Raw genomic sequence first — 27,007 nt, 5'->3', positions numbered from 1 at the left:
TGAGGGAGATAGATAGAGTGAGGGAGATAGATAGAGTGAGGGAGATAGATAGAGTGAGGGCGACAGATAGATAGAGTGAGGGCGACAGATAGATAGAGTGAGGGCGACAGATAGATAGAGTGAGGGCGATAGATAGAGTGAGGGCGATAGATAGAGTGAGGGCGATAGATAGAGTGAGGGCGATAGATAGAGTGAGGGCGATAGATAGAGTGAGGGCGATAGATAGAGTGAGGGCGATAGATAGAGTGAGGGCGATAGATAGAGTGAGGGAGATAGATAGAGTGAGGGAGATAGATAGAGTGAGGGAGATAGATAGAGTGAGGGAGATAGATAGAGTGAGGGAGATAGATAGAGTGAGGGCGATAGATAGAGTGAGGGAGATAGATAGAGTGAGGGAGATAGATAGAGTGAGGGAGATAGATAGAGTGAGGGAGATAGATAGAGTGAGGGAGATAGATAGAGTGAGGGTGATAGATAAATATATACCTACATAGAGGGCGACAGATAGATAGATAGAGTGAGGGCGATAGATAGAGTGAGGGAGATAGATAGAGTGAGGGAGATAGATAGAGTGAGGGCGATAGATAGAGTGAGGGCGATAGATAGAGTGAGGGCGATAGATAGAGTGAGGGAGATAGATAGAGTGAGGGAGATAGATAGAGTGAGGGAGATAGATAGAGTGACTGAGATAGATAGAGTGAGGGAGATAGATAGAGTGAGGGCGATAGATAGAGTGAGGGCGATAGATAGAGTGAGGGCGATAGATAGAGTGAGGGCGACAGATAGATAGAGTGAGGGCGACAGATAGATAGAGTGAGGGCGATAGATAGAGTGAGGGCGATAGATAGAGTGAGGGCGATAGATAGAGTGACTGAGATAGATAGAGTGAGGGAGATAGATAGAGTGAGGGCGATAGATAGAGTGAGGGCGATAGATAGAGTGAGGGCGATAGATAGAGTGAGGGCGATAGATAGAGTGAGGGAGATAGATAGAGTGAGGGCGATAGATAGAGTGAGGGCGATAGATAGAGTGAGGGCGATAGATAGAGTGAGGGCGATAGATAGAGTGAGGGCGATAGATAGAGTGAGGGCGATAGATAGAGTGAGGGCGATAGATAGAGTGAGGGCGATAGAGTCAGGGCGATAGAGTCAGGGCGATAGATAGATAGAGTCAGGGCGATAGATAGAGTGAGGGCGATAGATAGAGTGAGGGCGATAGATAGAGTGAGGGCGATAGATAGATAGAGTGAGGGCGATAGATAGATAGAGTGAGGGCGATAGATAGAGTGAGGGCGATAGATAGATAGAGTGAGGGCGATAGATAGATAGAGTGAGGGCGATAGATAGATAGAGTGAGGGCGATAGATAGATAGAGTGAGGGCGATAGATAGATAGAGTGAGGGCGATAGATAGATAGAGTGAGGGCGATAGATAGATAGAGTGAGGGCGATAGATAGATAGAGTGAGGGCGATAGATAGAGTGAGGGCGACAGATAGATAGAGTGAGGGCGACAGATAGATAGAGTGAGGGCGACAGATAGATAGAGTGAGGGCGATAGATAGATAGAGTGAGGACGATAGATAGATAGAGTGAGGGCGATAGATAGATAGAGTGAGGGCGATAGATAGAGTGAGGGCGATAGATAGAGTGAGGGCGATAGATAGAGTGAGGGAGATAGATAGAGTGAGGGACATAGATAGAGTGAGGGAGATAGATAGAGTGAGGGAGATAGATAGAGTGAGGGAGATAGATAGAGTGAGGGAGATAGATAGAGTGAGGGTGATAGATAGAGTGAGGGTGATAGATAGAGTGAGGGTGATAGATAAATATATACCTACATAGAGGGCGACAGATAGATAGATAGATAGATCAATAGATAGAGTGAGGGCGATAGATAGAGTGAGGGCGATAGATGGAGTGAGGGCGATAGATGGAGTGAGGGCGATAGATGGAGTGAGGGCAATAGATAGAGTGAGGGCGATAGATAGAGTGAGAGCGATAGATAGAGTGAGAGCGATAGATAGATAGAGTGAGGGCGATAGATAGATAGAGTGAGGGCGATAGAGTGAGGGCGATAGAGTGAGGGCGATAGATGGCGTGAGGGCGATAGATGGCGTGAGGGCGATAGATGGCGTGAGGGCGATAGATGGCGTGAGGGCGATAGATGGCGTGAGGGCGATAGATGGCGTGAGGGCGATAGATGGCGTGAGGGCGATAGATGGCGTGAGGGCGATAGATAGATAGATGGATATAAGAAGGGAAGCTCAGCTTAATGTGCAATGAGTGAATCAGCAGAATTAGTTCCAGGCTGATGATTTCTCCAGAGAAATGTAAACTCCTGCTGTTACAATTTTTGCGTAGTTCTTTATTGCAGCATTCCATTTTTTTAAGTCAATCATGTCTTGTTTCCTTGAAATTGTGCACACTGAGTGTTTAACCTATGCCCAATGCATTTGGGATATAAATATAAGCCCTTCGTCAGAGTGTAAAATGAAGTTTTTTATTAACCGTGCATGTTCATATCTAAGGTTTTCCGTGGGCTATTGCTGTGCCCACAGAATGTGTGGACACCTCCTGACGAAAGGCTCATATTTATAGTCCGAAATGCATTTGGCAGAATGTAACAAAAATTCATGCAATTTAAACAGATAAATATATAGCAGCTTCAGAAATGAGAGTACGTGGTGATTCAAATGTTCTCAGCTCTCAGCTGCCTTCGATACGGTCGACCACAAGATCTTGGTCGACCGTGTCGGAAAGATGGGCATTCAGTCCACTGCGAGAGACTTGCTTGCTTCCTTCCTGGCCAATAGAACTCAGGCGGTTACTTTAGGACCATTTCAATCAGCCAATTTGTCGTTACCGTGTGGGGTTCCTCAAGGCTCATCCCTAAGTCCGACACTGTTTAACATATATGTGTCGGACCTTGCTAGTGTCATCAAAGCACACGGGATGAGCCTAACCTCATACGCAGACGACACGCAATTGGTACTGGCTATAAGGGATGATGGGCTGAAGGTGGCAGAACGGTTCCAAAAGGGAATGACTGCTATTGGTGAGTGGATGGCAGGAAACTGCCTGAAGCTCAACTCTGATAAAACAGAGGTGGTCGTCTTTGGCACTCTCTCGCCAGCCTGGTCTGCAACGTGGTGGCCATCAGCCTTTGGCACTCCACCGTGCCCTACCACCAAGGTCAGAAACTTGGGAGTTATCTTTGATGACAAGCTTAACTTCATGGCACATGCTAATAAAGTGGCGTCCACGGCCCATTTTAAACTCAGGATGATAAGAAAAATCATTCCTTTTCTGCCGGACACTGCCGCAAAGACCCTGGTCACCTCATTAGTCTGAACTTCTTTAGACTACTGCAATGGACTCTTCCTGAATGCACAAACAAGAGTCACCAAAAAGCTGCAGACAGTACAAAATGCGGCTGCACGCCTGCTGTCTAAAAAGCCTAAATTTGCGCCCATTTCAGATACCTTGAGGACCTACCACTGGCTGACCATCCAAAACAGGATAAAATTTAAATCACTGTGCACAGTCTACAAAGTGATGCAGGGTCAAGGGCCTCGCTTTCTTAAAAACCAATTAACACCCTACAAACCGGTTAGAAAGCTCCGATCCACATCACTTAACCAACTGGTGGTTCCACGTAGCAAAACAGTCTCCTGGGGAGATCGCCGCTTTCTAGTTGCGGCTCCCAAAATCTGGAACACCTTGCCACATCACATAAAAACCAGTCCCTCTCTTTTACAGTTTCGGAAAAAGCTGAAGACGTGGTTATTCAACCAATAACATTGCACACCAGTCAACATGAACTTCACCTTTAGGGAGGGACATTATTGCAGTCTAGCGCCGAGACGCCTACGGGTATTCGTTCGCGCTCTATAAATGTCAAAAAATGAATAAATAAATAAACATGTTCCACAAAGTTAGAATATGGGTATATATCCAACATATCCAGGCGATAAAGTCTGCAACAAATTAATAACAGAACCCCAGATCTCCATTACGACTTTAATTTGTTTGTATATTAGAACTCTCTAACCCAGACATCCCCCCCAATCTCTTGGATCTGGGGGGTAGATTTAAGCCAAGCTGTAGCAATGCAAAGTTTAGGAGTGCTGTTGCAAAATAGTTATTTTCATCATAAATCGGCATTAGATTTAGGATTTATCCTATGTTTCTTGTTGCTCCCACTGTTTATCCCAGGTGAGAGAGATGGTCAGGAGGCCATGTTGCTAACCTCGGAAGCTGGAGACCTGTGTTGTAATTTAGACCAGGACAATTTCTTATTGCAACGGTGTAATCTTGCAGAGTACCTGATTGCAGGTTTTATTTTTTTAATGGTTTTTTATTAATATTTCCTCGTGTGAGCCGCTGGTACAAATAAAATATGTCTTGCAGGATGTTTGAAACTTATGTGCACCACAGTGATAAAACTTTCTGTTGTACGACTTTTGTACGGGTGGTATGCTCTTCCATTCAATTTCCATACGAGATACAAGTCAAGTGCATTTTGTGTAATTGTGTATACTATGACTATTCAGTAATTTTATAATTTAATCCAGTTCCTCCACCAGTTGTAATCATTGCTCCAGCACTTGACCAAAGATCCTCATGTTCGAGATGCTTTCACTGCAGCGTGAGGGTTCTCTCAGTATGCCTCTACTCTTTGAGGCTAAGTTTGTCCTACATCACATTACATTAGCACGTGGTGTTCTGGAATGATTATTATTCTTTTATTTTTTGATTTTTATATAGCGCGAAATGAACCTGAAGGTATTATAGGGCTTTACATAAGCACCTGTTATGTTACACAAAGTTACGTGCATTTTTGGTAGACACTGGGAGATTATGTCATTTGCCCAGAATCACAGGATGTTAAGAAGACGCTGAAACTCGAACCTGGTTCCCCATTTAAAATTTGGCAGCTCTGACTGTTAGGCCACATCCTCTCATTACTGTGGTAGCCCTGCTCAGATCTACGTGGCACCTCTGGAGGTGGAGTTTGAGGTGAGCTTTGTCTTTGGTAGAGCATTTTAATATACCTTGATGAAGTGTGCCCTCCCATGCTCTCCCACCAGGCTTACCATTCAAGACCATACCATGTGACAGCCCCCAGCGGGCCTACATACCCTCTGGTTCAGGAACCAAGAGGAGAGAAACTTTCTGGGTGAAGACTTGCAAGGCGTGCGTGCCAGTGAGACGGACAAAGGTAAGATTTTAGGGTGGAGTGCGCGGCCCCCCTGAGATGGTGTCACGCCCCCCGGGGGGGGGGGGGCGGACAACACATTGAAGAACTCTGCCCTAGGGTATTGGTGAATGTGTGGAGACCCACCCAGTCCAGAATAGTGTGGACCTTAGGTTGGAGTTGATGAACTTGGCCTTCACCTACCAGGTGGCCCAAGTACACAACCTTTCCCTGCCCTATCAGGCATTTACTTGCCTTGATAGTGAGTCCTGCACTTCTCAGAGCCTCTAAGACCTTGCCAAGGTGGATCCGGTGATCCTGCCAGGTGGAGCTGTAGACAACAATATCATCAAGATAAGCTGCACTAAAGGATTCCAACCCAGCAAGGCTTTTGTTCATCAACCGTTGGAAGATGGAAGGCATGCTTTAATCCAAAGGGCATCACAGTAAACTGGAAGTGCCCATTTGAAGTGAAGAATGCAGATTTTTCTTTTGCTCCTGGGGTCAGACCTATCTGCCAGTACCTAGATGTGAGATCAAAGGTACTGAGATATTTGGCTGCCCCTTACCTGTCAATTCATTAATCTGCTATAGAGATTGTGTGTGCATCTGTTTTTGTCACAGCATTGAGTCCCCTATATTCCACACAAAACCCAATTTTTTTCCTATCATCCTTGAAGAGAGGTTTGGTGACTAAGACAACTGGGCTGGCCCAGGGGCTCTCTGAGGGTTCGATGACACCCAATTCCACTCCATCCACAAACCCATTTTGGGGATTGCTGGAAAGGAGATCAGGGAGAGGTTCACTTTCATTTTCATGTCCCCCATCTGTGACCATAAGCATGGCCATGTCAGCTCTAACAGGGCTTTAGGTGGTTGACATGTATTACCCATTTGGGATGTTTTGGGGTGTTGACACTGCCAAGGTCCACCACATAGGTGACCTCCCATTTTCTCTCAAGGACAGGGTATGGTCCACTTCATTTGTCTTGGAGGGCCCTACGAGCCACAGGCTCCAATACACATACCTTCTTCCCTGGTTTTAATTCTACCAGAGCAGAATTTTGGTTATACCACTGCTTTTGCAGTTCTTGGCTGGCCTGAAGGTTTTGACTTGCTTTCTCCATGTACTCAGCCATCATGGAACGAAGGCCAAGCACACAGTCCACTAGGTCTTGTTTTGGTTCTTTAAGAGGTTTTTCCCAGCATGCTCTTACCAGACCTAGAGGACCTCTAGCAGGGTGCCCAAAAGTTACTTTGGGTAAATGAACCCTGGTGAATACACCAAGGAGGGCTTTTGCCACCACTGGAGCATTGGTGGTTCTTAGGGGGAAAGCTTCAGGATACTTGCTGGCAGACCTACTACCACCAGAATATATTTGTTCCCTGGGGCTGTTGGTAGGGTGCAGGGGACCAACAATGTCGACCCCTAACCTTTTAAAGAGTACCCAAACCACAGGCAGTGGAATTAAGGGCACCTTTTTGGTGGCCTCCTGCCTTGCCATTTGCTTGGCAGGTGACACACAAGCCTGGCAAAGGTTCTTCCCCTTCTAGGACATTCCTGGCCAGTAGAAGTGGTTGATAAACCTACTCCAAGTTTTATCCTGGCCAAGATGCCCAACTAAGGGATATCATGGGCCAAATTAAGGAGGAACTCTCTAAAGCTCTGAGGCACTACCGCTCTACTGGTTGTACCAGGTTTGGGGTCTCTGGCCTCAGTCTATAGGAGCCCATCCTGTCAATAGACCTTACAGATGCCACTGACATCACCCTTTTCCCTGTGCAGCAGCCTGCTGCTTCACGCTTCCAAGAGTTGGACAGGGTTCTTGTCCATGGCACAGATCCATCCTAGAGGGTCTTCACTCAGGGCTCCAGAAACATGTCTGGTGGTGTCTGTCTGCCAACAGCCGGTCAGAGACCACGCCAGGGTTGGTAGGGGATACCTCTGAGGTGCCCTCTGGGTACATGGTACAATAAATCTCACACTGGCATCAGTGTGGATTTACTGAAAGGAGTAATTTGGTACCAAACACTCATATATTCAGTAAAGCCAACATGGGTCTGTGGAACTCGAGTTGTTGAGTTCCCAGCCCACATACTCTCCATGGCTTCACTGATATTTACAATATTGGGAAATGGTGCCCAATATTGTAGGGGTGTATCTGCTCAGGCAGATATGCCCTCACCTGTAGTATAGTGCACTGTGCCTAGGGCTATGAGGCGTGCCTTACCTATGCTGCTAGAGGTGTGCCTTCCTTGTTGTTTTCCTCCCTTCCAGGATGCAGTGGCATGGTCCCAGTTTGAGGGAGGGGTCCCAAGGGACCCTTTTCAGCTTTCAGGCCCTAGGTACCCAGGGTACAAGTTGCATGGGGCAGAAGTACAAATTGGGAGTTCGTTTTAGGGAAGGAGCACTGCCACGGGGCACATGGTTGGCATAGACCCTGTGCACTACATTCAAAACCACATTAAAACCTGGCAAAGTGGGAGGCTAACATTGCAAAAGAGGCACTTCTCACAGATACAATAACTTGTCTATCCCATTAATCGGGGATGCGTTGAATCAAGTTCACAAGGGACACCCATGGGTGGGAAAGCAAAACTTATAGAGTTATGACAAAGTTGTAACTTAAACCGCAGAACCAGTGAGTTTTCCATAGCTAAACTTTGCAAATCACTCACTCTCTGCAGTGACTGGTGAACATAAAAATATTTTTCCAGAATAGAAGATCTAACAAGTATTTGTGTAACAAAATTTTTGCCTGGTGTTTTGCTGGTTTTCTGACTTAGTTGACCTGGGGCCCTGCTATTCAGGACCCCAGGCCTACTGCTCTCTCCGTAAAATGGATTCCATGTACCCTAGGTACATATCTAATTGGATACTGAGTCACCTTATCAGTCCCTGTACAGTGTACCTTAGGTACCCAGGGCATAGGTGTACCCAGGGCCTACCAGGGGCTGCAGCATGTATTATGCCACCCCTGGCTGGCCATCCAAATCTGACACAACTGGCTGCACGACAGCTGGGGCAAGGTGGTGTAATCACCCTTTGCTTTAGATATAGTATACCTATATCTAACCCTAAAATGGACACACAGATCTCCTATCAGTCACTCCTATGGCAGGCCTTGACAATCCTGAAGGCAGAGTGCTTGGAATCGTGTGAGATAGTGCTCTGGCATGAGCTGAGCCTGTCTGCGGCTTTCGGGATCCATCCCTTAGCCGTTTCCATGATATCGCATACCATATACTCTTAAGTGCATTATAATCCTCGCGGTTATATGCCAACTCTGGTATCGCTTTATCAAAACATGTCGAGTAAGGTGTCATACGAATTGGAATACTAACCCCTCGCCAATTCTGGCGACGGGGTTAGCATTCCACCCTTCTAGAGGGACACGACATGTATGTAACCTGTAACCCCGGTTAAAGTCAGACAGAGCCTTAGCTCCACAAAATGGATGCTGCCACCGAGACACATGTCTGCCCTCCTGCTGCTGGGAGTCCTCCCAGCCCAGGAGGCAAGGACAAAGGGTTTCCTGCCAGGGGCGGTGCCAGCACCGTCCCAGACAGGATTTTGTGTATCCTAGGTAGGCAGGGCTTTAGAGGAAGGTGACTGCAAGTGGCACCCTGGTGCTCACTGTGCATAGGCCGGCTGAAACCAGTTCCAGGGGCACTCCAGCCCCTGGCCTGGGGAAAGCCCGCCAAAGGAGAGGGGTGTAACCACCCCCCTCCTAGTCCCACCCATAGGGCAGGACTTAGTCGCGTGCCAGCCCCTTTTTGCAGGATAAAGGTAGGAACTGGCCCCCTTCCAAATAAGATCATCTTTGGAATCAAGACACGACTTTCTACGAAAGGACTTCAAGATTTCTTCTTCAAGATTCTCCCTTGTGGCTAAGGAGTAGTCACCCTGCATCCGCAGGCACCATCCGAAGAACACTGCGGTCTGCTGTAAGTCCTTCCTCCGGAATCCGACTGCCCAGCTCGACAAGACCCGGCTTCCCTGGCACCTCCGACCTCTACTCACCTCTACAGCCAAGCTGAGAACCGTGAGTGCGACGAGACCTCAAGGGACCGACTATTGCCAAGACTGCACGACTTCTGCACAGCAAGCCCGCCGAGTAATCTCCTGGCGAGTGCTTTGGGGTCCGAGAAGCCCCAACCCTGAGCAGCTCCAGCACCGAAGAGCAGCCCCCCAGCATCTCCATGATGGGCGTGGGGCCCTTCTGCTTTTTGCTGCTCACCGCGTTGTTTGGCTACTAGCCCGCTGGCTTGTGGCCTTCTGAACGACGCCCGACGACATCACTGCTGCTGGTCTGGTTGCTCCAGACTGGCCTTTGCTCCCTTCCAGAAGAGGAGCACCCCGGACCCTCCTGGTCCACTCCAGACGCCATTTTGAGTCCACCGCGTGGGCTTGAATTAGCCAAGGCTTTGTTGCCCAATCCTGGGTTCTTCGACGCCGACAGCTTCATCCATCGTGGGACAGCTCGCCTCTCCATCCTGGTCGCCGACAACGCCTCCTGGTCCGTGAGATCTGCAGAGCCCAGCGTCGCCCACTCACCTAGCCGAGGTGACTACCATCCGGTGCCCTCCTGGTGCCACCTGACTACTGGCTAGTAGTCACGAACTTGGTCCCCTCTGCTTTCAGGTATCATCCATCTTCGAGATCCAGGCTTGGATCCCCTCGAACTCTCTTCACTGGTCGCCTGCCAGCATCTTTCTTCCAGGCTCCTGGTTCGTCTACGAGGATTCCCGACATCTTTTGAGACCTATGCAGCTGCAGCCCCTGGGCTAGGTAACTTCGGCATTTCGGTGCCCCAGCATAGCCTCACTATCCAAGGGTCAGGATCCACTGTCGTTTTCTCCCTACCAGGTCGGGTTCGCCCGTGAACACTAACTTTAACTTTACTAGCTATCATAGACTTTGTCCCGCATCCCGCGTGAGAGTGCACACTCTGCACCCGAGTCCCCTGGGTCTCCTAGAAGTAATCTAACGATTCTATAGTCAAGTCCTCGCGATTCCAAAGCCTATTAGTACTGTACTTACCTGCTAGTAATTTCGCATTCCACTTTTAGAGTATATGGTTTTTCGTGCCCCTCGGACATTTGTATATACTGTGCTAACTTAAGTATTTTCGTAAGAGTTTTGTTGTGTGCCTAGCACCCTGTCCTCATAAAGAGTACAGGGTTGTTGTGATTCTAATAAATACACTGTTTATTTTCATAACACTTGTGTGGTGTCCTTTCACTGGGTGTTCAAGGGGTAATGTGATGGTAAAACAGCTGGCTTAACACGCCCTCTAGAGTCTTAGCCTTAGACTGCTCGTATCCATGCTACTAGGATAGCTGGTCTATAAGGTTGACTTACAACCAATCATCAATAAGGGTTGTTTGGACTGATATATAGTGATCACTAGAATAGTGAGCACTGCACATCAGGCCAACTTCTCACAAACACCATATTTAATTGCCAAGATTTTACTGGATTTCTTACAAATGGTTTCTTTGCACTTAAGTTTTCTAAGAACAACTTAATAACTGCATCATGAAAAATGATTGGTAATGCTAAAGAAAGTTAGGTAAACCAAATTAACATAACAAAAGCGTGTGAGATTAGTTGCTTATGTACAAACAGTATTCTAAGATTTCATCCATTACACAGTCTCCATGTGATAACTAAGTTTGCACAGCATTTTCTAGATGGTGAGGGAAAAATAAAGGCATGTAAAACTGTAATGATTCATGACACCAATAGTGAGAAGCATTCCAGTCAACTAGCTAATGGTGTGGTCAGCCTCCCAGGGAACTAATCAGAAGAGGAAGGGGAAACAGAGGACAGCTGTGGGGAACCCATGTCCAACAGGGAGTATTCCCTGTCAGTAGTGAAAAGATCTTGGTGGCTACAAGTTTCTGTCTGTTGAGGACAGTTGACACCGAAGAAGCACACCTATTAGCTCAGTGCTTTTCTAAGCTCCAGAGAGCTATTAACTAAAGAGGGTAAAGGAGACTGGGAGGACATAGGGCTGAAGAAAGCCTCAGAGAACTCATGTAAGTAAAGGAGCATTTCTGTAGGCTGACAAACAGGCCAGGTAACTCTTGTACGATGAGGAACGTTCCTGCTGGCTCAGAACACGTCATCTGAAGAAAGCTCCTAGCCATTAAATAGGAAAACAGGAGTACAGCTAACAAACAATAAGTACTGGCTTTACTGATATTGGCGCGTATGGATGGAGTAATGAAATGAAAATGAAATGCCAGAATTTGTAAAGCGCACAGCTACCTCCGGAGAGGTGTCCCAGCGCTGGGGGCCGTCGGGAAGATTAAGCGAGCTACTGGCCAGAGTCACCTGGTGCTGGGCTAACCTGCCATCGGCACTGGGGATCGGACCGTGAACCCCGTGGTCCGGAGTTAGTCACCCTGGCCGTTTCGCCACACCTCTTCCAGTATCCGGAAGCCCAACTGAACTGGTGATGAAGTGACTTGAAATGGTGCAGGATCATCTTAGTGAAACTCAGACTATAAACACTGCCTAAACCGTCCAGTTGCTTGATTCATAAGACTTCAGATTGAAAATGCAAAAGAGTATATCAGCCTCACTCACCTTGCCCTTCTTATCGGCAGCATCCTTCTCTTCTTTTTTCACTTTTGAGTCTTTGCCTCGACTGGGAGAAGTGCTTATGAGACAGAGAAAAAATGGTTACAAACTTGATCTTAGGTCCCAGACAAAAAGAGAGAATGTTCAGCCCTTACCTGGTGGCATGAAACTCAACACTAAAAAAACACTATAAACAGACATACATTACTGAGCCTGGTCTCAGAAGGACATTGTGTTTACAGCCTGCAGTATCCCATTCTGCCCAGTCTCCAGAGGCCTGCTCCTCTTTACTACATCATTACGTATTCAGTATATGGTCTCGCACAGCAATTAAGTAGACTTCAGCCACTAGAAAACACAGAATCACGGAGAGCAGGGACATAGCACGTCTATGTGCCAAACCAATGTATAAAACCAAACAGCAACCGGGGGGAAAACAAGCATTGAAAATGCAATAGGTTATCTGACTAAGGGATGGGGAGAGGGAGGGGCTCCAGGGATGTACCAACGGGGATGAGTTTATTACATCTGGCTTTGCTGATGAGTATACTGTCACTGACTGACTGACAGTCAGTCAGAAAGTGTCAGTCAGCGTCCGTCAGTCAGCGTCCGTCGGTCAGCGTCCGTCGGTCAGCGTCCGTCGGTCAGCGTCCGTCGGTCAGCGTCCGTCGGTCAGCGTCCGTCGGTCAGCGTCCGTCGGTCAGCGTCCTGTCAGCGTCCGTCGGTCAGTCAGTGTCGGTCAGTCAGTGTCGGCCAGGGTCAGCCAGATTCAGCGTGTGTCAGCCAGATTCAGCGTGTGTCAGCCAGATTCAGCGTGTGTCAGTCAGTTTCAGCGTGTGTCAGTCAGTTTCAGCGTGTCAGTCAGTTTCAGCGTGTGTCAGTCAGTTTCAGCGTGTGTCAGTCAGTTTCAGCGTGTGTCAGTCAGTTTCAGCGTGTGTCAGTCAGTTTCAGCGTGTGTCAGTCAGTTTCAGCGTGTGTCAGTCAGTTTCAGCGTGTGTCAGTCAGTTTCAGCATGTGTCAGTCAGTTTCAGCATGTGTTCGTGTGTCAGTCAGTTTCAGCGTGTCAGTCAGTTTCAGCGCGTGTCAGTCAGTTTCAGTGTGCGTCAGTCAGAGAGAGTCAGTCAGAGAGAGTCAGTCAGAGAGAGTCAGTCAGAGAGAGTCAGTCAGAGAGAGTCAGTCAGAGAGAGTCAGTCAGAGAGAGTCAGTCAGAGAGAGTCAGTGTCAGTCAGAGAGTCAGTGTCAGTCAGAGAGTCAGTGTCAGTCAGAGAGTCAGTGTCAGTCAGAGAGTCAGTGTCAGTCAGAGAGTCAGTGTCAGTCAGAGAGTCAGTGTCAGTCAGAGAGTCAGTGTCAGTCAGAGAGTGAGAGTCAGTCAGAGAGTGAGAGTCAGTCAGAGAGAGTCAGTCAGAGAGAGTCAGTCAGAGAGAGTCAGTCAGAGAGAGTCAGTCAGAGAGTCAGTCAGAGAGTCAGTCAGAGAGTCAGTCAGAGAGTCAGTCAGAGAGTCAGTCAGAGAGTCAGTCAGAGAGTCAGTCAGAGAGTCAGTGTCAGTCAGAGAGAGTCAGTCAGTGTCAGTCAGAGAGAGTCAGTCAGTGTCAGTCAGTCAGTGTCAGTCAGTCAGTGTCAGTCAGTCAGTGTCAGTCAGTCAGTGTCAGTCAGTCAGTGTCAGTCAGTCAGTGTCAGTCAGTCAGTGTCAGTCAGCCAGTGTCAGTCAGCCAGTGTCAGTCAGCCAGTGTCAGTCAGCCAGTGTCAGTCAGCCAGTGTCAGTCAGCCAGTGTCAGTCAGCCAGTGTCAGTCAGCCAGTGTCAGTCAGCCAGTGTCAGTCAGTTTCAGCGTGTGCCAGTCAGTTTCAGCGTGTGCCAGTCAGTTTCAGCGTGTGCCAGTCAGTTTCAGCGTGTGCCAGTCAGTTTCAGCGTGAGCGTGTGCCAGTCAGTTTCAGCGTGTGCCAGTCAGTTTCAGCGTGTGCCAGTCAGTTTCAGCGTGTGCCAGTCAGTTTCAGCGTGTGCCAGTCAGTTTCAGCGTGTGCCAGTCAGTTTCACCGCGTGTCAGTCAGTTTCACCGCGTGTCAGTCAGTTTCACCGCGTGTCAGTCAGTTTCACCGCGTGTCAGTCAGTTTCACCGCGTGTCAGTCAGTTTCACCGCGTGTCAGTCAGTTTCACCGCGTGTCAGTCAGTTTCACCGCGTGTCAGTCAGTTTCACCTCGTGTCAGTCAGTTTCACCTCGTGTCAGTCAGTTTCACCTCGTGTCAGTCAGTGTGTGTCAGTCAGTGTGTGTCAAGTCAGAGAGTCAGTCAGTGTGTGTCAAGTCAGAGAGTAAGTCAGTGTGTGTCAGTCAGAGAGTCAGTCAGTGTGTGTCAGACAGTGTGTGTCAGTCAGAGAGTCAGTCAGTGTGTGTCAGTCAGAGAGTCAGTCAGTGTGTGTCAGTCAGAGAGTCAGTCAGTGTGTGTCAGTCAGTGTGTGTCAGTCAGAGAGTCAGTCAGTGTGTGTCAGTCAGAGAGAGTCAGAGAGTGTCAGTCAGAGAGAGTCAGTCAGAGAGAGTCAGTCAGAGAGAGTCAGTCAGTCAGTGTCAGCCAGTGTCAGCCAGAGTCAGTCAGTGTCAGTCAGTCAGTGTCAGTCAGTCAGTGTCAGTCAGTCATTCAGTCAGTCAGTCAGTCAGTGTCAGCCAGTCAGAGAGTGTCAGAGAGAGTCAGTCAGTCGGTGTCAGTCAGTCGGTGTCAGTTAGTCAGTCGGTGTCAGTTAGTCAGTCGGTCGGAGTCAGTCGGTCGGAGTCAGTCGGTCGGAGTCAGTCGGTCGGAGTCAGTCGGTCGGAGTCAGTCGGTCGGAGTCAGTCGGTCGGAGTCAGTCGGTCGGAGTCAGTCGGTCGGAGTCAGTCGGTCGGAGTCAGTCGGTCGGAGTCAGTCAGTCAGTCAGTGTCAGTCAGTCAGTGTCAGTCAGTCAGTGTCAGTCAGTCAGTGTCAGTCAGTCAGTGTCAGTCAGTCAGTGTCAGTCAGTCAGTGTCAGTCAGTCAGTGTCAGTCAATCAGTGTCAGTCAGTCAGTGTCAGTCAGTCAGTGTCAGTCAGTCAGTGTCAGTCAGTCAGTGTCAGTCAGCCAGTGTCAGTCAGTGTCAGCCAGTGTCAGCCAGTGTCAGCCAGTGTCAGCCAGTGTCAGTCAGTGTCAGCCAGTGTCAGTCAGTGTCAGCCAGTGTCAGCCAGTGTCAGCCAGTGTCAGCCAGTGTCAGCCAGTGTCAGTCAGTGTCAGTCAGTGTCAGTCAGTGTCAGTCAGTGTCAGTCAGTGTCAGCCAGTGTCAGTCAGTGTCAGTCAGTGTCAGTCAGTGTCAGTCAGTGTCAGTCAGTGTCAGTCAGTGTCAGTCAGTGTCAGCCAGTGTCAGCCAGTGTCAGTCAGTGTCAGTCAGTGCCAGCCAGTGCCAGCCAGTGCCAGTCAGTGTCAGCGTGTGCCAGTCAGTTTCAGCGTGTGCCAGTCAGTTTCAGCGTGTGCCAGTCAGTTTCAGCGCGTATCGTCAGTTTCAGCGCGTGTCGTCAGTTTCACCGCGTGTCGTCAGTTTCACCGCGTGTCGTCAGTTTCACCGCGTGTCGTCAGTTTCACCGCGTGTCGTCAGTTTCACCGCGTGTCGTCAGTTTCACCGCGTGTCGTCAGTTTCACCGCGTGTCAGTCAGTTTCACCGCGTGTCAGTCAGTTTCACCGCGTGTCAGTCAGTTTCACCGCGTGTCAGTCAGTTTCACCGCGTGTCAGTCAGTTTCACCGCGTGTCAGTCAGTTTCACCTCGTGTCAGTCAGTTTCACCTCGTGTCAGTCAGTTTCACCTCGTGTCAGTCAGTCAGTGTGTGTCAGTCAGTCAGTGTGTGTCAGTCAGTCAGTGTGTGTCAGTCAGAGAGTCAGTCAGTGTGTGTCAGTCAGAGAGTCAGTCAGTGTGTGTCAGTCAGTGTGTGTCAGTCAGAGAGTCAGTCAGTGTGTGTCAGTCAGAGAGTCAGTCAGTGTGTGTCAGTCAGAGAGTCAGTCAGTGTGTGTCAGTCAGTGTGTGTCAGTCAGAGAGAGTCAGTCAGTGTGTGTCAGTCAGAGAGTCAGTCAGTGTGTGTCAGTCAGAGAGTCAGTCAGTGTGTGTCAGTCAGAGAGAGTCAGAGAGTGTCAGTCAGAGAGAGTCAGAGAGTGTCAGTCAGAGAGAGTCAGTCAGAGAGAGTCAGTCAGTGTCAGTCAGTCAGTGTCAGCCAGTGTCAGCCAGAGAGTCAGTCAGAGAGAGTCAGTCAGTGTCAGTCAGTCAGTGTCAGCCAGTGTCAGCCAGAGAGTCAGCCAGAGAGAGTCAGTCAGTGTCAGTCAGTCAGTGTCAGTCAGTCATTCAGTCAGTCAGTGTCAGCCAGTGTCAGTCAGTCAGAGAGTGTCAGAGAGAGTCAGTCAGTCGGTGTCAGTTAGTCAGTCGGTGTCAGTTAGTCAGTCGGTGTCAGTTAGTCAGTCGGTGTCAGTTAGTCAGTCGGTCGGAGTCAGTCGGTCGGAGTCAGTCGGTCGGAGTCAGTCGGTCGGAGTCAGTCGGTCGGAGTCAGTCGGTGTCAGTCGGTCGGAGTCAGTCGGTCGGAGTCAGTCGGTCGGAGTCAGTCGGTCGGAGTCAGTCGGAGTCAGTCGGTCGGAGTCAGTCGGTCGGAGTCAGTCGGTCGGAGTCAGTCGGTCGGAGTCAGTCGGTCGGAGTCAGTCGGAGTCAGTCGGTCGGAGTCAGTCGGTCGGAGTCAGTCGGTCGGAGTCAGTCGGTCGGAGTCAGTCGGTCGGAGTCAGTCGGTCGGAGTCAGTCGGTCGGAGTCAGTCGGTCGGAGTCAGTCGGTCGGAGTCAGTCGGAGTCAGTCAGTCGGAGTCAGTCAGTCAGTGTCAGTCAGTCAGTGTCAGTCAGTCAGTGTCAGTCAGTCAGTCAGTGTCAGTCAGTCAGTGTCAGTCAGTCAGTGTCAGTCAGTCAGTGTCAGTCAGTCAGTGTCAGTCAGTCAGTCAGTGTCAGTCAGTCAGTGTCAGTCAGTCAGTGTCAGTCAGTCAGTGTCAGTCAGTCAGTGTCAGTCAGTCAGTGTCAGTCAGCCAGTGTCAGCCAGTGTCAGCCAGTGTCAGTCAGTGTCAGCCAGTGTCAGCCAGTGTCAGCCAGTGTCAGCCAGTGTCAGCCAGTGTCAGCCAGTGTCAGCCAGTGTCAGTCAGTGTCAGCCAGTGTCAGCCAGTGTCAGCCAGTGTCAGCCAGTGTCAGCCAGTGTCAGCCAGTGTCAGCCAGTGTCAGTCAGTGTCAGTCAGTGTCAGCCAGTGTCAGTCAGTGTCAGCCAGTGTCAGTCAGTGTCAGCCAGTGTCAGTCAGTGTCAGCGTGTGCCAGTCAGTGTCAGCGTGTGCCAGTCAGTTTCAGCGTGTGCCAGTCAGTTTCAGCGTGTCGTCAGTTTCACCGCGTGTCGTCAGTTTCACCGCGTGTCGTCAGTTTCACCGCGTGTCGTCAGTTTCACCGCGTGTCGTCAGTTTCACCGCGTGTCAGTCAGTTTCACCGCGTGTCAGTCAGTTTCACCGCGTGTCAGTCAGTTTCACCGCATGTCAGTCAGTTTCACCGCGTGTCAGTCAGTTTCACCGCGTGTCAGTCAGTTTCACCGCGTGTCAGTCAGTTTCACCGCGTGTCAGTCAGTTTCACCGCGTGTCAGTCAGTTTCACCGCGTGTCAGTCAGTTTCACCGCGTGTCAGTCAGTTTCACCTCGTGTCAGTCAGTCAGTGTGTGTCAGTCAGTGTGTGTCAGTCAGTGTGTGTCAGTCAGAGAGTCAGTGTGTGTCAGTCAGAGAGTCAGTCAGTGTGTGTCAGTCAGTGTGTGTCAGTCAGAGAGTCAGTCAGTGTGTGTCAGTCAGAGAGTCAGTCAGTGTGTGTCAGTCAGAGAGTCAGTCAGTGTGTGTCAGTCAGAGAGTCAGTCAGTGTGTGTCAGTCAGAGAGTCAGTCAGTGTGTGTCAGTCAGTGTGTGTCAGTCAGAGAGAGTCAGTCAGAGAGAGTCAGTCAGAGAGTCAGTCAGTGTGTGTCAGTCAGAGAGTCAGTCAGTGTGTGTCAGTCAGAGAGAGTCAGAGAGTGTCAGTCAGAGAGAGTCAGTCAGAGAGAGTCAGTCAGTGTCAGTCAGTCAGTGTCAGCCAGTGTCAGCCAGAGAGAGTCAGCCAGTGTCAGCCAGAGAGAGTCAGTCAGTGTCAGTCAGTCAGTGTCAGTCAGTCAGTCATTCAGTCAGTCAGTGTCAGTCAGTCAGTCAGTCAGAGAGTGTCAGCCAGTGTTAGCCAGAGAGAGTCAGTCAGAGAGTGTCAGAGAGAGTCAGTCAGTCGGTCGGAGTCAGTCGGTCGGAGTCAGTCGGTCGGAGTCAGTCGGTCGGAGTCAGTCGGTCGGAGTCAGTCGGTCGGAGTCGGTCGGAGTCGGTCGGAGTCAGTCAGTCAGTGTCAGTCAGTCAGTGTCAGTCAATCAGTGTCAGTCAATCAGTGTCAGTCAATCAGTGTCAGTCAATCAGTGTCAGTCAATCAGTGTCAGTCAGTCAGTGTCAGTCAGTCAGTGTCAGTCAGTCAGTGTCAGTCAGTCAGTGTCAGTCAGTCAGTGTCAGTCAGTCAGTGAGTGTCAGCCAGTGTCAGTCAGTGTCAGTCAGTGTCAGTCAGTGTCAGCCAGTGTCAGCCAGTGTCAGCCAGTGTCAGCCAGTGTCAGTCAGTGTCAGCCAGTGTCAGCCAGTGTCAGCCAGTGTCAGCCAGTGTCAGCCAGTGTCAGCCAGTGTCAGTCAGTGTCAGCCAGTGTCAGTCAGTGTCAGTCAGTGTCAGTCAGTGTCAGCCAGTGTCAGTCAGTGTCAGCCAGTGTCAGTCAGTGTCAGCCAGTGTCAGTCAGTGTCAGCGTGTGCCAGTCAGTGTCAGCGTGTGCCAGTCAGTTTCAGCGTGTGCCAGTCAGTTTCAGCGCGTGTCGTCAGTTTCAGCGCGTGTCGTCAGTTTCACCACGTGTCGTCAGTTTCACCGCGTGTCAGTCAGTTTCACCGCGTGTCAGTCAGTTTCACCGCGTGTCAGTCAGTTTCACCGCGTGTCAGTCAGTTTCACCGCGTGTCAGTCAGTTTCACCGCGTGTCAGTCAGTTTCACCGCGTGTCAGTCAGTTTCACCGCGTGTCAGTCAGTTTCACCGCGTGTCAGTCAGTTTCACCGCGTGTCAGTCAGTTTCACCGCGTGTCAGTCAGTTTCACCTCGTGTCAGTCAGTTTCACCTCGTGTCAGTCAGTCAGTGTGTGTCAGTCAGTGTGTGTCAGTCAGTGTGTGTCAGTCAGTGTGTGTCAGTCAGTGTGTGTCAGTCAGTGTGTGTCAGTCAGTGTGTGTCAGTCAGTGTGTGTCAGTCAGTGAGTCAGTCAGTGTGTGTCAGTCAGAGAGTCAGTCAGTGTGTGTCAGTCAGTGTGTGTCAGTCAGAGAGTCAGTCAGTGTGTGTCAGTCAGAGAGTCAGTCAGTGTGTCAGTCAGAGAGTCAGTCAGTGTGTGTCAGTCAGTGTGTGTCAGTCAGAGAGAGTCAGTCAGTGTGTGTCAGTCAGAGAGTCAGTCAGTGTGTGTCAGTCAGAGAGTCAGTCAGTGTGTGTCAGTCAGAGAGAGTCAGAGAGTGTCAGTCAGAGAGAGTCAGTCAGAGAGAGTCAGTCAGTGTCAGTCAGTCAGTGTCAGCCAGTGTCAGCCAGTGTCAGCCAGTGTCAGCCAGAGAGAGTCAGTCAGTGTCAGCCAGTGTCAGCCAGTGTCAGCCAGAGAGAGTCAGCCAGTGTCAGCCAGAGAGAGTCAGTCAGTGTCAGTCAGTCAGTGTCAGTCAGTCAGTGTCAGTCAGTCATTCAGTCAGTCAGTGTCAGCCAGTGTCAGTCAGTCAGAGAGTGTCAGAGAGAGTCAGTCAGTCGGTGTCAGTTAGTCAGTCGGTGTCAGTTAGTCAGTCGGTGTCAGTTAGTCAGTCGGTGTCAGTTAGTCAGTCGGTGTCAGTTAGTCAGTCGGTCGGAGTCAGTCGGTCGGAGTCAGTCGGTCGGAGTCAGTCGGTCGGAGTCAGTCGGTCGGAGTCAGTCAGTCGGAGTCAGTCGGTCGGAGTCAGTCGGTCGGAGTCAGTCGGTCGGAGTCAGTCGGTCGGAGTCAGTCGGTCGGAGTCAGTCGGTCGGAGTCAGTCGGTCGGAGTCAGTCGGTCGGAGTCAGTCGGTCGGTCGGAGTCAGTCAGTCGGAGTCAGTCAGTCGGAGTCAGTCAGTCGGAGTCAGTCAATCAGTGTCAGTCAGTCAGTGTCAGTCAGTCAGTGTCAGTCAGCCAGTGTCAGCCAGTGTCAGCCAGTGTCAGCCAGTGTCAGCCAGTGTCAGTCAGTGTCAGCCAGTGTCAGCCAGTGTCAGCCAGTGTCAGCCAGTGTCAGCCAGTGTCAGCCAGTGTCAGCCAGTGTCAGCCAGTGTCAGCCAGTGTTAGTCAGTGTTAGTCAGTGTTAGCCAGTGTTAGTCAGTGTCAGCCAGTGTTAGTCAGTGTCAGCCAGTGTCAGCCAGTGTTAGTCAGTGTCAGCCAGTGTCAGTCAGTGTCAGCCAGTGTTAGTCAGTGTCAGCCAGTGTTAGTCAGTGTCAGCCAGTGTTAGTCAGTGTCAGCCAGAGAGAGTCAGTCAGTGTCAGTCAGTCAGTGTCAGCCAGAGAGAGTCAGTCAGTGTGTGTCAGTCAGAGAGTCAGTCAGGGTGTGTCAGTCAGAGAGTCAGTCAGTGTGTGTCAGTCAGAGTCAGTCAGTGTGTGTCAGTCAGAGAGTCAGTCAGTGTGTGTCAGTCAGTCAGAGAGAGTCAGTCAGAGAGAGTCAGTCAGAGAGAGCCAGTCAGAGAGAGCCAGTCAGAGTCAGTGTCAGTCAGTCAGTCAGAGTCAGTCAGTGTCAGTCAGTGTCAGCCAGAGAGAGTCAGTGTCAGTCAGTCAGTCAGTCAGAGAGTGTCAGCCAGTGTCAGCCAGAGAGAGTCAGTCAGAGAGTGTCAGAGAGAGTCAGTCAGTCGGTGTCAGTCGGTCGGAGTCAGTCGGTCGGAGTCAGTCGGTCGGAGTCAGTCGGTCGGAGTCAGTCGGTCGGAGTCAGTCGGTCGGAGTCAGTCGGTCGGAGTCAGTCGGTCGGAGTCAGTCGGTCGGAGTCAGTCGGTCGGAGTCAGTCGGTCGGAGTCAGTCGGTCGGAGTCGGTCGGAGTCAGTCGGTCGGAGTCGGTCGGAGTCGGTCGGTCGGAGTCGGTCGGTGTCAGTCAGTGTCAGTCAGCCAGTGTCAGTCAGTGTCAGTCAGCCAGTGTCAGTCAGTGTCAGTCAGCCAGTGTCAGTCAGTGTCAGTCAGTGTCAGCCAGTGTCAGCCAGAGAGAGTCAGTCAGAGAGTGTCAGAGAGAGTCAGTCGGTGTCAACCGGTCGGAGTCAGTCGGTCGGAGTCAGTCGGTCGGAGTCAGTCGGTCGGAGTCAGTCGGTCGGAGTCAGTCGGTCGGAGTCAGTCGGTCGGAGTCAGTCAGTCAGTCAGTGTCAGTCAGTCAGTGTCAGTCAGTCAGTGTCAGTCAGTCAGTGTCAGTCAGTCAGTGTCAGCCAGTGTCAGTCAGTCAGTGTCAGTCAGCCAGTGTCAGTCAGTCAGTGTCAGTCAGTCAGTGTCAGTCAGTGTCAGTCAGTGTCAGTCAGTGTCAGTCAGTGCCAGTCAGTGCCAGTCAGTGCCAGTCCGTGCCAGTCCGTGTCAGTCCGTGTCAGTCCGTGTCAGTCCGTGTCAGTCCGTGTCAGTCCGTGTCAGTCCGTGTCAGTCTGTGTCAGCCAGTGTCAGCCAGTGTCAGCCAGTGTCAGCCAGTGTCAGCCAGTGTCAGCCAGTGTCAGTCTGTGTCAGTCTGTGTCAGTCTGTGTCAGTCTGTGTCAGTCTGTGTCAGCCAGTGTCAGCCAGTGTCAGCCAGTGTCAGTCAGTGTCAGCCAGTGTCAGTCAGTCAGTGTCAGTCAGTCAGTGTCAGTCGGTCGGAGTCAGTCAGTCAGTGTCAGTCAGTCAGTGTCAGTCAGTGTCAGTCAGTGCCAGTCTGTGTCAGTCTGTGTCAGTCTGTGTCGGTCTGTGTCGGTCTGTGTCAGTCTGTGTCAGCCAGTGTCAGCCAGTGTCAGCCAGTGTCAGTCAGTGTCAGCCAGCCAGTGTCAGTCAGTCAGTGTCAGTCAGTCAGTGTCAGTCGGTCGGAGTCAGTCAGTCAGTGTCAGTCAGTCAGTGTCAGTCAGTGCCAGTCTGTGTCAGTCTGTGTCAGTCTGTGTCAGTCTGTGTCAGTCTGTGTCAGTCTGTGTCAGTCAGTGTCAGTCAGTGTCAGTCAGTGTCAGTCAGTGTCAGTCAGTGTCAGTCAGTGTCAGTCTGTGTCAGTCTGTGTCAGTCAGTGTCAGTCTGTGTCAGTCTGTGTCAGTCTGTGTCAGCCAGTGTCAGCCAGTGTCAGCCAGTGTCAGCCAGTGTCAGCCAGTGTCAGTCAGTGTCAGCCAGTGTCAGCCAGTGTCAGTCAGTGTCAGCCAGTGTCAGCCAGTGTCAGCCAGTGTCAGCCAGTGTCAGTCAGTGTCAGCCAGTGTCAGCCAGTGTCAGCCAGTGTCAGTCAGTGTCAGTCAATGTCAGCCAGTGTCAGTCAGTGTCAGTCAGTGTCAGTCAGTGTCAGCCAGTGTCAGCCAGTGTCAGCCAGTGTCAGTCAGTGTCAGCCAGTGTCAGCCAGTGTCAGCCAGTGTTAGTCAGTGTCAGTCAGTCAGTGTCAGCCAGTGTCAGCCAGTGTCAGTCAGTGTCAGCCAGTGTCAGTCAGTGTTAGTCAGTGTCAGTCAGTGTTAGTCAGTGTCAGTCAGTGTCAGTCAGTGTTAGTCAGTGTTAGTCAGTGTTAGTCAGTGTCAGTCAGTGTCAGTCAGCCAGTGTCAGTCAGCCAGTGTCAGTCAGCCAGTGTCAGTCAGCCAGTGTCAGTCAGTGTCAGTCAGCCAGTGTCAGTCAGTGTCAGTCAGTGTCAGTCAGCCAGTGTCAGTCAGCCAGTGTCAGTCAGTCAGTGTCAGTCAGTGTCAGTCAGTGTCAGTCAGTGTCAGTCAGTGTCAGTCAGTGTCAGCCGATCGGTGTCAGCCAGTGTTAGTCAGTGTCAGCCAGTGTTAGTCAGTGTCGGCCAGTGTTAGTCAGTGTCGGCCAGTGTTAGTCAGTGTCGGCCAGTGTTAGTCAGTGTCGGCCAGTGTTAGTCAGTGTCAGCCAGTGTCAGCCAGTGTCAGCCAGTGTTAGTCAGTGTCAGCCAGAGAGAGTCAGCCAGAGTCAGTCAGTGTCAGTCAGCCAGTGTCAGTCAGTCAGTGTCAGTCAGTGTCAGTCAGCCAGTGTCAGTCAGCCAGTGTCAGTCAGCCAGTGTCAGTCAGCCAGTGTCAGTCAGCCAGTGTCAGTCAGCCAGTGTCAGTCAGCCAGTGTCAGTCGATCGGTGTCAGTCGATCGGTGTCAGCCAGTGTTAGTCAGTGTCAGCCAGTGTTAGTCCGAGTCAGCCAGAGAGAGTCAGCCAGTGTCAGTCGGCCAGTGTCAGCCAGAGAGAGTCAGTCAGTCAGTGTCAGTCAGAGAGAGTCAGAGAGAGTCAGTCAGTGTCAGTCAGTCAGTGTCAGTCAGTCAGTGTCAGTCAGTCAGTGTCAGTCAGTCAGTGTCAGTCAGTCAGTGTCAGTCAGTCAGTGTCAGTCAGTCATGTCAGTCAGTGTCAGTCAGTGTCAGTCAGTCAGTGTCAGTCAGTCATGTCAGTCAGTGTCAGTCAGTGTCAGTCAGTCAGTGTCAGTCAGTCAGTGTCAGTCAGTCAGTGTCAGTCAGTCAGTGTCAGTCAGTCAGTGTCAGTCAGTCAGTGTCAGTCAGTCAGTGTCAGTCAGTCAGTGTCAGTCAGTGTCAGTCAGTGTCAGTCAGTGTCAGTCAGTGTCAGTCAGTCAGTGTCAGTCAGTCAGTGTCAGTCAGTCAGTGTCAGTCAGTCAGTGTCAGTCAGTCAGTGTCAGTCAGTCAGTGTCAGTCAGTGTCAGTCAGTGTCAGTCAGTGTCAGTCAGTGTCAGTCAGTGACAGCCAGTGTCAGCCAGAGAGAGTCAGTCAGTCAGAGAGAGTCAGAGAGAGTCAGTCAGTCGGTGTCAGTGTCAGTCAGTTGGTGCCAGTCAGTCAGTGTCAGCTAGAGCAGCTCTGCTGACCTGGTTCTCTGGCTCTAAAGCAGATCTGCTGACCTTGTTCTCTGCCTCTAGAGCAGCTCTGCTGACCTGGTTCTCTTCCTCTAAAGCAGCTCTGCTGACCTGGTGTCTGTGGCTCTACGGTAGCTCTGCTGACCTGGTTCTCTGGCTCTAAAGCAGCTCTGCTGACCTGGTTCTCTGGCTCTAAAGCAGCTCTGCTGACCTGGTTCTCTTCCTCTAAAGCAGCTCTACTGACCTGGTTTCTCTGGCTCTACAGCAGCTCTGCTGACCTGGTTCTCTTCCTCTAAAGCAGCTCTACTGACCTGGTTTCTCTGGCTCTACAGCAGCTCTGCTGACCTGGTTTCTCTGGCTCTACAGCAGCTCTGCTGACCTGGTTCTCTGCCTCTTGATGCACAGTGGGTGAGTGTGTACATCATGAGGTCTCATCTTGTCCAATTGTTAAACACAGCACTGAGCTACTGCCCGACAGAGGGTCAAGATTGTGTACACAAATGCCAAGTACCCCCCAGGCGCCTCTGTTCCCGTAGTCCTGCTTCCCGTGGCCCTGCTTCGTGTGCACAGTGTGAGAAGTTGGCCTAGTATATGATGTTCACTATTCTAGTGAGCACCTTGCATCAGTCCAAACAAGTCTTATGGTGATGGTTGTAAAGTCAACCTTATAGACCAGCTATCCTAGTGGTAGCATGGACAAAGTAGTCTTAGGCTAAAACTTCAGAGAGCATGTGAAGCCAGCTGTTTTACCGTATGTAACCCCTTGAATACCAAATGAAATGACACCACACAGGTTATATATAAAATATATATGTATTTATTACTAACACAACCCCTCTGAACTCTTTATGAGGTCAGAGGCCAAAGCACATAACAAGTTACTCAATTATCATACAATAAGTTGCACAAAACATAGTCGAGCCCTAGGGGCGCTGAAGACCATATACTAAAATAGTGTATAAGAACCACGTCACGAACAAGGAGTAGGCCTAGGGAATCGCTGGGGCTACACTGAGCTAACAATAGTCAGGGAGCATGAGGCCCACGGGAAGATTGTGCAGTGTCTAAACACACACGCGGGTTCTCTGAGGAATACAATGGGAACGTACAAGTTAGAAACTAGTTGATTTAGGACACTTCCGGATGAACTAGGAGAAAGTTACTGAAAACAAGGACACTTGGATAGTCATTACCCACAGGAGCACCTGAGTACTCGCGTTACCTCACCCACAGGAGCCGGGTGCATAGGTGTCAAGATGTGTCGGGTTTCGTTGCTGAATCCTATGGAGACCTGTAAAAAGATGCTGCAGGCGACCAGGAGAGAAGTGTCCGGTTGGATCCAAAGGTTGATCGAGGATGAAGAGTATCTGAAAGCAGAGGGGACAGAGTCTGGGTCACTATCCAGTCATCAGGAAGGAACCAGGCGATGTCGGGTGCAGTCAGGTAAAGATGTGAAGCTTGTCTCTGCAGCCACGTGGACCAGGAGGTGTCGACGACGACCAGGAGCTGGAGGCGGACTGTCCCACGAATGCTCTCGCTGTCGGCGGTGTCGGCTTCCGGATTGGAGTCAACAGGCCTTGGCAAATGCAACCCACGCAGGAATCGAAGATGGGCTTCTGTTCAGACCAAAAAGGTCTGCGGGGCTTCTCCTTTTCAGGGCAGCAGGAGCAAGCCTGGAGCAACCAGGCAGGCGATGCAAATTCAAAGGTTCGTCGTCACAGAGGCCACTAGCCAACTGGCAAGTGACCGGACAGACACGTCGAGCACAAAGGTACCAGCAGGCCGCACTCGGTGAGTGTGGAGGGCTGTGCGTCGGTGCAAAAGATGCTCGGGCTGGGGCTTCTCAATCCCCAATGCACAACTTCGAGGGTGCCTCAGAAGCTGCACAAGTAGCAATGAGCAGGTTTTTCAAGATGTCCGGTCCCACGTCTCTCGTTGCCTCCACGGGTCTCAGCTTTGCTGTGGCTGTGGATCGGGGTCAAAGAAGTCTGGAAGTCCAGTTCTTGTCGGGCTCTGTGCTCGGGCTCCGGCGGGAGCGTCGACAAAGCAAACCGCAGATCGCTGGATAGGTGCCTGTTTGCACAGGGTGGTCACTCCTTGACCACAAGGGAGATTCTTCATTCTTTTAGTTGCAAATAGAATGTCGAAGGTCCAGAGTTTCGTTTCAAGTTTCAGTTCAGGATAATCTAAAGTCTCTAGACTCAGCTCCTACCTATATACTAATCAAAGGGGCTGGGTTACCTGCTAGGTCCCTCCTATGGGTGGGACCAGGGAAGGGGGTGGTGACACCCCTTTCCCTTTGTCCAGTTTCACGCCAGAGCTGGGGCTGGAGTGCCCCAGCAACTGGTTTCAACCGGACTATGCATGGAGCACCTTGTGTGCCCCAGGCAGTGTCTCATTTCATTCAGCCCTCCCTGCCCCAATACTCTAAGGCCTGTCTGTGGTGGTGCTAGCACCTCCCAAGGCAGGAAATCTATTGTCCAAGCCTCCCTCGCTGGAAGGACTCCCACCAGCAGGAGTTCAGACTTGTGTCTGCGGCAGCAGCATCCATTTTGTGATGCTGAGGCTCTGGTTAACCTTAACAGGGATTAACAGGAACAACATGTCTTCTCCCTCTAGAAGGGTGGAATGCTACCCCCGTCGCCAGAACTGGCGAGGGGGTAGTATTCCAAAGCGTATGACACCTTACACGACATGTTTCGATAAAGCCAAACCAAAGTTAGCAATAACCCCGAGGATTATAATGCACTTAAGAGTATAAGGTATGGCTTTATCATAGAACAGCTATAAGGACATGGTTCCGAAAGCTGCAGACAGGCTCAGCTGATGCTAGAGCCTCATCCCACATAAAATCAAGCACTCTCCCTTCAGGATTGTTAAGGTCTGCCATAGGAGTGACTTATAGGTATATATGTGTCTATTTATAATGGTAGGTATAGGAATACTATACCTAAGCAAGGGGTGATTACACAACCTTGCCCCAGCTGAGTGATCAGCCAGTTGTGTCAATTTGGATGGCCAGCCAGGGGTGGCATAATATATGCTGCAGCCCCTGGTGGGCCTTGGAGGCACCTATGCCCTGCGTACCTATGGTACACTATAAATGGGGCTCACAAGGTGACCCAATACCCAATTGGAGATGTACCTAAAGTACATGAAG

At 50.6% G+C, this 27,007-nt stretch overlaps 1 protein-coding gene across 2 annotated transcripts in view; it reads right to left on the bottom strand.

The window, feature by feature from the left end:
* The window catches only part of DDX23 (DEAD-box helicase 23), a 269,078-nt gene that overhangs the window by 195,221 nt on the left and 46,850 nt on the right, over positions 1 to 27,007 (bottom strand). For both annotated transcript variants that reach the window (XM_078685884.1, XM_078685889.1), the window contains exon 4: positions 11,796 to 11,868. In XM_078685884.1, coding sequence (XP_078542010.1) covers positions 11,796 to 11,868 — 73 coding nt within the window. The remainder of the gene's footprint in view (positions 1 to 11,795; positions 11,869 to 27,007) is intronic.

Source organism: Lissotriton helveticus, chromosome 1_1, assembly GCF_964261635.1.
Source record: "Lissotriton helveticus chromosome 1_1, aLisHel1.1, whole genome shotgun sequence".
Taxonomy (NCBI): domain Eukaryota; kingdom Metazoa; phylum Chordata; class Amphibia; order Caudata; family Salamandridae; genus Lissotriton; species Lissotriton helveticus.
Note: the sequence above shows the minus strand (reverse complement) of the source record. Positions and strands in the feature narration are given on the sequence as shown.